Source organism: Scomber scombrus, chromosome 6 (genome assembly GCF_963691925.1).
Source record: "Scomber scombrus chromosome 6, fScoSco1.1, whole genome shotgun sequence".
Taxonomy (NCBI): Eukaryota; Metazoa; Chordata; class Actinopteri; order Scombriformes; family Scombridae; genus Scomber; species Scomber scombrus.
In genome coordinates this window covers 4,626,796-4,636,379 of record NC_084975.1, presented here as the reverse complement: position 1 = coordinate 4,636,379, position 9,584 = coordinate 4,626,796, and the positions used below count along the sequence as shown (strand labels likewise).

At 38.3% G+C, this 9,584-nt stretch overlaps 1 protein-coding gene across 1 annotated transcript in view; it reads left to right on the top strand.

Moving 5' to 3' along the window:
• The window catches only part of LOC133981922 (suppressor of tumorigenicity 7 protein homolog), a 16,826-nt gene extending 11,088 nt beyond the window's left edge, over nt 1-5,738 (top strand). The window contains 2 exon segments of the mRNA XM_062420796.1: nt 38-177; nt 5,245-5,738. Of these exon segments, the coding sequence (XP_062276780.1) occupies nt 38-177; nt 5,245-5,340 (236 nt within the window). The 3' untranslated portion in view covers nt 5,341-5,738.
• Nucleotides 5,739-9,584: the final 3,846 nt, after the last annotated feature.

Here is a 9,584-nt window from a genome sequence, read left to right as displayed (position 1 = left end):
GTGTGTGTGTGCGTGTGCGTGTCCAACGTGGAAGCAGTGTTTCACGAGGTGTCAGTCTACCCGAAGAAGGAGCTGCCCTTCTTCATCCTCTTCACAGCCGGTCTCTGCTCCTTCACCGCTATGCTGGCTCTGCTCACACACCAGTTCCCCGAACTCATGGGAGTGTTTGCTAAAGCTGTGAGTACACACACACACACACATGCACACGCACACACACAATAACTTATTTGCCCTTGTTTGGAAAGTTACAGGCGAAGATAAAAATGTAGCCGTCTGATATTTGCTGCTTTTATTTATTCGTGAATGGAGTGATTTTCAGCGACCTCCTGACCTTTTCTCCAACATGAAACTTTCCCATTAACCCACATTTTGGTAATTGACATGAAATCCTCCTAGTTAATAGCTTTATTTCCATAAAAATCCTCCCGAGTAGAATAATATATCCAGTGACCCTTCCTGCTTGTTCCTCCCACTCACAGCCTAACAAGCACATTACTGTGAAATCTCCTCCAAGATGATGAATAATTAGATTTTAATGATCCCAGTGGCCTTTTCCTCCTGAACCACTTTCAAGATAAACTATTTATTTTCAACCTTACATCTGTCAGGGCTCAATGAATACAAATATAATGTGTTTTTATATTGTGGGACTTATTGAATGGTTCAGCCTCCAGGGATGATTAGATGTATTATATATATAAAAATAACCCTTATCCACTGATTATCACATTTTAAGCTACTTATTGTGTGTAATATTTGACTGCAGTGAAGTTAATTTGTTTAATTTGATGCACTGGTTATAAGAGCATCAGCTAAATCAGCCATTAGACAAGCACAGGACTGCAACTAATGATTATTTTCATTATCTATAAGTCTGATGGATGTTTTCTTGATTGAACATTTAGTTATTTGGACTATAAAATGTCCAATAATGGTTAAACTAACACTATTATGCAAGACTTAAAAAGCCACAAAAATGTTCATATTTGAGAAGCTGGAATCAAAAGTTGGAGAGTTTTTCTTAAAAAATGACTCAAAACAATCAATTGCTCAACAAAAAAATTGGCGGGAAATTTTCTTTCAATTGAGTAATTGATCAATAATCTACTTATGAATGAGCTCGGCTCCTGCAGCCACTCACACTGTATATTTTAAAGTTATTTAGACCTGATCACACTGTGTTGTACTAAAATCACAGCAGGAAAAAACTGTGCTGATCAATCAATAAATCAATAAATCAATCAATTTTTATTTATATAGCACCAAATCACAGCAAATGTTATTGTGACAGTAAATAGACAGATTTTATCACATGCTTTATTAACTTTTACATACTATTCAGGTTGAATTTGACATTTAACAGCTGACTTAAAGACTACTCCCAAGTGCCTACATTACCCAGAATGCCGCTCAACTGTTGACAGCTCAGTCAGATATTAGCAGCTCCAGGCTACGTTACCTGCTACTAGCATAACACACCCAAGCCTGAAGCACATCCACACCCTTACATATTTTTTTTTTTTTCATTTTCAAACTGGTTGTGTTCAGCCGCGACCGACTGGAGTGACATCACAGTTTATCAGATTTTACGACTTTAAACATTTTTTTTCCAACTTCCCAACACCTGGAAACACACTTTGAAGAGTATAATTGGTGGAATTTCCCTTTAAAGTAGAAAAACTCCTCCAGAACCTGCAGAGAATAAATGCTATGTTGCGTTCTCTCAGTGCTAAACACAGAGATGAGGCACCATATTTCCCATCAGCCCTTCCTCCTGTATTAATAGCAGCCAGTGGAGGGCGCTGCTCCCCCCCCCCCCCCTCCCTCCCCACGCCCCTCCCTGCACCCTGCGGCCCCGCAGCGCTGTGCTGCTCCCCTGGAATGTGGGTGAGCTCATCTCTTCCTCCTCTGATGTGACACTATCAGCAGATACCATCTATCTGCTGAGAACACACACACACACACACACACACACACACACACACACACACACACACACACACACACACACACACACACACACACGTTTACTTAGGTCACTTTTGGGCACATTACATTAACTTGCATTAATTTCCTGGGGACTAAATAACCCCTAACCTTTAAGCATAATCACTAGTTACCTGATTTTAACTTTAACTTTCAACCTAAACCTGAACCACTGACCCAAAATTGAGCCTTTTTCCCAATTGGAGACACAGCTTTTGCCCCCAATTAGATAACCCCCCCCCCCCCCCCCCCCCCCCCCCCCACAATTAACTGGTCTGTAGTTTGACATGTATCCCTGAAAGTAGGATAACTGCTGATCTCTATAAGTGGGACTACAGTCGTACTTAATGCTGGAACCTCAATCTGGAAACAGCTTTATTTTCTTTTTAGGTTTTCACATTTCAACAGTAACAAGTTGTAGGCATGTGTGTGTGTTTTCTAGTTGCTATGAGTATGAGTTGAAAAGCTTGTTACCAGCACTAAGTAAGAACACTTGACTCCTGTTAGATTTAACCTCAGTATTTGATGTAATTAACCACCAGCTTCTTCTTGAAAAGCTTGAGTTTCATGGATTTACACCTCCTGTAAAGCTGTGTGGTAAATGGATCTCAGAAAGCCTTTTTTTTTTTTATGGATGTTACCCAGATAAATTAGATGTATGTAGATCAGTGGTCTTCAACCCTGCTCCTGCAGAGCTACTGCCCGTCATGTTTTAGGTATCTCCCCACTCTAACACACCTGATTCTAATAATTAACTCGTTATTAAGCAGCTGAAGCTCGTTATAGGGCTTGATAATGGCTTAATTATTAGAATCAGGTGTTTTAGAGTGGAGAGATATCTAAAATATGCAGGATTGGAGACCACTGATGCAGAATGTGGAGTTCCTCAAGGAAGCTGCTTGGGCCCACTCTCATACAAAAAAAAAAGCTAAATTAACTTAAAAACTTCAAATATCTTGTTTTATCTGATCATCTAAATATAAAATCTAAATATATTCAGTTTACTATCATGGATCATGTCAGAAAAAAGTTCAAAAAACTGTTCTTTTGCTTAAAAATCCACTAAAACAACGATTTGATGATCAAAATAGTCTCAGAGTCAGTCATCTGATGGAGTAATTGCCCTTTATCTGAGTGTAAGTGAACATTTATGGGTTCAGGATGTGTCTGCTGCTGATCTTCAGAGCCAGACTGATCAACACTGAACATATTTGTAGTGCTGCTAGTTTTTTCCACTGATGTGTAAACACGTCCTGACTGATGTGTGTTGATGAAACTACAACATGTGACTGATTACCTTCACTAGCAGCACAATGCATCAATCACACTGTGTTTAAACTGGCTCTGACTTTAGCTGAACTATTGCTGAGCGTGTCGTCTCGTGGTCTCTCATTGGCTGCTGCAGGGATGCTGGATGGAGCTTTTTTTTGTTTTTTGGGGTTACAGGACGCTCCGCTCCTACGTCGCCCACACAGTTCAAACACTCGCAACACACACCTTTCACTTTGAAGTCCTCTTTGAAGCTGGAGCAGAGATGTGTGATGCGATGTGTGAGGCGGACGTCAGCGTTTAAACCCCCGACTCTCAGGTAGATCATGCAGGTAGAGGACGGGCAACACAGATAGACTTTTCTCTCTCTCTCGCTCTCTCTCTATACCTCTCTCTCTCTCTCTCTCTCTCTCTCTATACCTCTCTCTCTCTCTCTCTCTCTCTACACCAACCCTGTGATGGCTTTCATCTGCTATCTGACAAAGTGGGAACCTCCATGACCTGACATGGCTCTGGTGGAGCCCCTATCAGCCCCCTCAGTCTCTCCTCCTGGTTGTTGCCAAAACACCGAACTGAGGACGAAGCCTGACAGCGAGCTCTGAGTTAAAGCTGCTGCAGCCACACACAAAGAGTAATGGAGAAGTTTGCATAGCAGGATTTAATATTATGAGACATTGTTTGTAAAAAATGTTTGACTAGAAATCTTTTTATAGGGTAAAAACACTAAAAAATATGACTTTTTTTTAAAATTTCAGGTGCATATGATGATGTAAGATGAGAGAAAGGAGAGTGATGTAGTTTTCTTTCTCAAATAATCCAAAGATTACTAATTGCTAATCACAACATCTGGTATAACTATCATTAAAACAGCTGTTCGGTGAATCAACAACGCATTACGGCTCACTAACCGAACCTCTACTCGTGAGCTTTTTCTGGTGTATCACAGGGAGTTTGTTCAGTTGTCATGGAGACGGATCTATTGATGAGCGAACTCCGTAGCAACCGAAGCAGTTGTCAGACTTGTTGTCTGCAGTGTTTAAAAGCATCAAAGATCACTGCTCAGATTTAGAAAATGATTTCACAAAGCCGCGTCAGATACGAGTCCAAGTAGTAACCTGTGAGAGCTTTCAACCCTACTTACATGATCTTCATCTATGTTCTGTTGTGAATCTGTATTTTCTGTTAAGTCATTTTTTTTCTGGTGATGAGACAAATGAGGTGTTAAAGGTGTTAAAAACTGAGTTAGGGATTCTATTAGCAATGTATAAAGTCAAGATTAAAGTCTCATAGTTTCTACATTGTGAGAATTTGCTGCTTTTTATGATTAATTTCATAATAAATATGAATATAAATTTAATTTTGGACAAAAATTAGCAACTTGAAGACATCAGCTTGGGCTCTGGGAACCTAGTGATAGCCATTTGTCGTCTTTTTATAAATTAAACTTAATAATTACTTGATTAGCTAATGTGTTTTTTGTTTCAATTAATTTTGAGGGACGTTGAAACCAACTAAAACATTCAAAGTTCAAAGAGTGGTTCTGTATGGAGGACCACAAGGGTCACTGAAAAATTCATTAATAACTAATCATACAATTAAAAAGAGGAATTATTAAAAGGGGATTTAAAAAAAGCAACTTTCAAATAGTCATTAAAAACACCATTTAGAAAATACATGAATGAATTCCCAAATAAATGAATGGATTTCAAAATGCATTTTTTAAAAACATAAATAACTGAATTTAGAATATAACTTTTAATCAGGCATTTAAAGGGCTTTTCCATTTCCTTATTGCTTTCTGATGAGGAAAATTATGCTTTTATAGTTAATTTAGTAGCCTGAGTGACAGCAGGTGAAGTAATTATTCAGTTTAAGAGTAACTGGAGTCGTAGTTTTTAAAGATGTCGTCCTCCTGCTGATGTGTTTTTACCTGAAGGAACATTTTTAAAGTTTGTGTGACATGTTTTCTAATTCTTCTTCTGCTTTCAGTTCCTCAGCACGTTGTTTGCTCCTCTGAACTTCATCATGGAGAAAGTGGAGAGCATCCTGCCGTCCAGCCTCTGGCACCAACTCACCCGCATCTGACCCCCGAACCGACCGACCGACCGGACCAGAATCAGACCCGTGACGGGGAGCTGACCTCCATCCAGACAGAAACAGCTGAACTGAAACCCAGAACGCTGCGTTGGACTGGACTGACACACCTTTGTGCCAAGATTACCGAGTTCAAACCAAACTGAGAACAGACAACGTGGAAGAAGAAGAGGAGGAAGAGGAGGAGGAGGCATGAAACAAAAAAAGGCAAAACAACGGGAATCAGAATTGGTTTTGACTTTATTTGATATGTTTGCATTTTTTTGGGTTTTCAATTATTTAAAGCTGTTCTTTTGTTGTACAAAAAAAAAAGAGGTGATCAATTGCCATCATTAAAAAAGTGAAAAGACAAAAAAATACAATAAAGGACTTTTTGTGTATTGCTGCAAGCCGGCTTCTTCCCGCCAATTTGATTGAGACGCCGTTTTAAAACGACAGAGACGACATCGACATCATCTGGAGCTGCGGAGCTTTTTTGGGTTTTTTCATTTTAACTCCTCTCCTGTGTTTTCATCGTCAAACTAACGTCTCACTCCGCAGGTAAGAGAAGAAGAAGTGTTTCCAGGTTCTGCTTTAAAGCTTCACTAAACTGATGCTGAAGGAAGCAGCAATCACAGATTCATTAAACATCTCCACTGAAGCCACGATGCACTGGTATTATAATATGATTTTTACTGCAAAACATGTATACAACATTTATCTGCTGTTATGATCCAACAGTTTCCATTCATCTCTCTACAGCACGGAAATATGTGACCCAATTTTTTTAACTTGAGTTGTAAAATGCATCATATTGAACATCAAGCCTGCATTGATTTTAGTCAAAGCTGCATTATTCTTGCAATGTAACACACTATAGACTTTAACAGCATCATTAGGGCTGCAACTAATGAAGGTTTTCTTGATTGATTTGTCCATAAAATGCCAGAAAATAGTGAAAATGGCTGTTAGGATTTCCCAAAGTCAACATTACATCTTTACATTTCTTATTTTGTCTTAATATCACTCAGTTTACTGCCATGGATGACAAAGAAAAAGCTTCAAAATTGGCATATTTAAGAAGCTAAATGCAGCAAATATTTGGCATATTTTTATCAGAATTATTGCAGATTAATTTTCTGTCCATCAACCAATCAATTGACTAACTTTTGCAGCTTTATATGATGATGCAATCTTGTAATTTCCTAACAAATAAATGCAGACTTGATGTTTTCATGCTGTACAGAAATGAGTGAAAATGGCAGCCTGGAAAATCTGTCACATCCAAAATTGCACAGTCTGTATATGCAAAAAAAAGTTAAAGTATACATGATTTATAGTAAAATACTTTAGTGAAGGAAAATTATGGATTATTATATAACCCGGGTCTTATTTATGTGGTTTTGAGCATCAGTTCTCACCAAGATAATTGAACATATCGACTCCAACCAGCAATAAAAAACAGGTTTTTTTCATGTTTTCCATGATGGTCTTTGTTAAAACCTCAGCAGTTAACTTGGTGAGAACAATATTACTTTAAAAAAAATAACAAAAAAAATAAGACCCCAGTTGTAATAAACCTGAATTTACTTGCTAAACGTTTTAACTGCTGTGATTAGTAACGGTAAATGCTGCTCTGTGATTGGCTGGCACAGCAGCAGGAAGAGGAAGAGCAAGTGAAGTAAGTGTGTTAATTATCGGTTACACAGTTTAATACAATATACATCTGATTTTTTTTTTTAATTTACACAACCACATATTTACATAAACAAACAAACAAAACTCTTCTTTGGTTTTAATGCAAACGATGAACTCTCTGCACGGTGGAAAAACAACCAAGCGAGTATCCTGTGACTGTTTAAATAATGACGCACAGTGTTAGTAGTTAAGTCATTTGTTTCTCCCGGCGCAGTTGTTCGGGCCGTATTTTCAACTAAACAACTAATCTCTGCCAGACAGGATTTCACAAACACACTGGAGACATTTTTACACACTTGAGAGTAAATAAATACATTGAAACGACAGAATGAGTAATGGAGGATTTACACGTTTTTTTGGATGAGACCGGACGGCGGTTTGTAATGGTGAAAAAGTCTTGTGTTTAAACTTTGAAATTAGTGTCTTATGAATAACGCAGATATAATTGTGTTTTGGTTTAGGAGGCGACAATTCTCAGAGTAATGTGTGTGACTGTTTGCATCAGTGGAATATTCATGTTTTTTTATTGTTTATTAGACTCAAGACTAGATGGGACAAGCAGATCTTAAAATCCAAAGCTTGGAATTTAGAGTCACCACGTCCAACTTTCACTTTTTAACTTGGTGTTAATTCATTTAGAAGCTTTTAAGCAACCGTTTCGAGGACTTCTGGATTATAAAACCACGTGCAGTTTGAAATCAAGCTGCGCCACCTGCAGGCAAGTAAAGTAAAAGCAGCTCTACACCCGTCCACATCTCCTCCAACAGGCAAAGAAAGTAACATTTTAACAAATGCGCCACCTGCAGGTGAGTTTAACAGGTTAAAACTGCTCAAATGTAAGAGTTTTAACCCCTTCTAACCCATAAACTTATATTTTAATTATGTGCTGAATGCTGTGAAGAGTTCAGAGTTCACGTTGCTGGTTGGAATCATATGTTTTTCTCCTCCGTGTTTTTCTATTGTTTATTGAAAAAGTAAAGTTTACTCTGAACACATGAATATTTCTACAATTAACACATTCACCCTGTCTAAACTGTTTGTCAGTAATCATCTGGTCCGCCTGATGTTGCAGATACAGTCCTGTGTATAATATATACAGCTGTTTATACTGGCTGCACGATGGCGATCCGTCCAATAGTTATTGAGATATTTCCATCAGGAAACAAAATGATGACTAACAGACCAGCTGATTCAACATTTACTGCCTGTGGTTCGCACAAGTGTCGAAGTTTCTGCTTTTTGTGCCTGTAGGAGGCGACGTTGACGAGTCTACATTTGCAGGTTAAAGCTGCTGCTGTTGCTTTTCTTGCCTGTAGGGGGAGCAGGTTGACTCGTGTGCAACAGGTGGGAAAAACTGAACCTGGAGTCTACTGAACGTGAAAATTAGTTAGTATGTTAAAAGCCAGTTTTGTGAGTTAAGAGCAGTGATTCAATGAAACTGTAAATTACTGAGAAGCGTTAGTTATTAAGAAAATAAACCATTACTTTTATGATTGCTGAAACTATAGATATTTTTTTGTTTTAAATAGACTTAAGTTTTGGCTGCAACATGATAAAAAAAAAACAAATCGATGTGCTTTTGTGAGGAGTTAAAATCTGGTGATAAAACTGAAAACATAACGCGCAATATCGGAGATCTTGATGTTTGTGAACAGGTGGCTGACAAAAGAAAAGGATTTTAGACAGTTGAAATGAATTTAGGATTTTTGGAAGGTGTTATAACAAAGCTGAACAAGTGCAAAACACTACAGCAACAAAACAAACCGAAAAAAATCTATAAAATGAATGACGACAAACCAACTTTACAGTCCTTTATGACTGGTTTACATTCTGCTTTGCATTATAACTGTTAAAAACTGCACTGGATACAAAACACTTTCGTTCTCACTGTTGACAGATTTGACAACAGTATCATAGATTATATAATTTAATTAGTTAATCCTCAGTGTGAGATTAGCAGTAGTTTACTTCCAAACAACTTCAATGTGAGCCACCAGATTAATTTTTGGCCTGGGCGTCTCTGACCCTGTTTACACCTTTTACATTAACGTTTGTCTCGGGTGATTCGATCACAAGTGGACAGCGCTGAAAACAAGTGTAAACAACCTCCAACATGCATTGTGATCCAATCACTCAAACCACTTGCCGAGGTGGTCTGGGACACATCTGAACACGTATCTTTTGTAGTGTAAATGTAAATGTGTCCTGATGCAAGGACGTAACCAGGCGGGGAGTCCTGGTCTTCTGAAATAATGCCAACGCAGAAGTAAATTAAAACTGCATTCTATCAAAAGGCCACCAGGGGGCGACCGTTTTGGTGTCAAAAGGACTTCTGTCTCTATACAAGTCAATGGAGAATTCACCAACTTCTCACTTGATTTCTAACCTCAGTAAACGTTTTCAAAATGTGTTTATGGTCTCAATCGCTAGTTTAAAGCCTTCTTCAATGCAGTATGATGTTCATTTGGGACATTTTGGCCTCCCTGATTTTATATGTGACGATAAAGCAGGGTATGCATTAGGGCGTGGCTACGTTGTGATTGACAGGTTGATTGGAT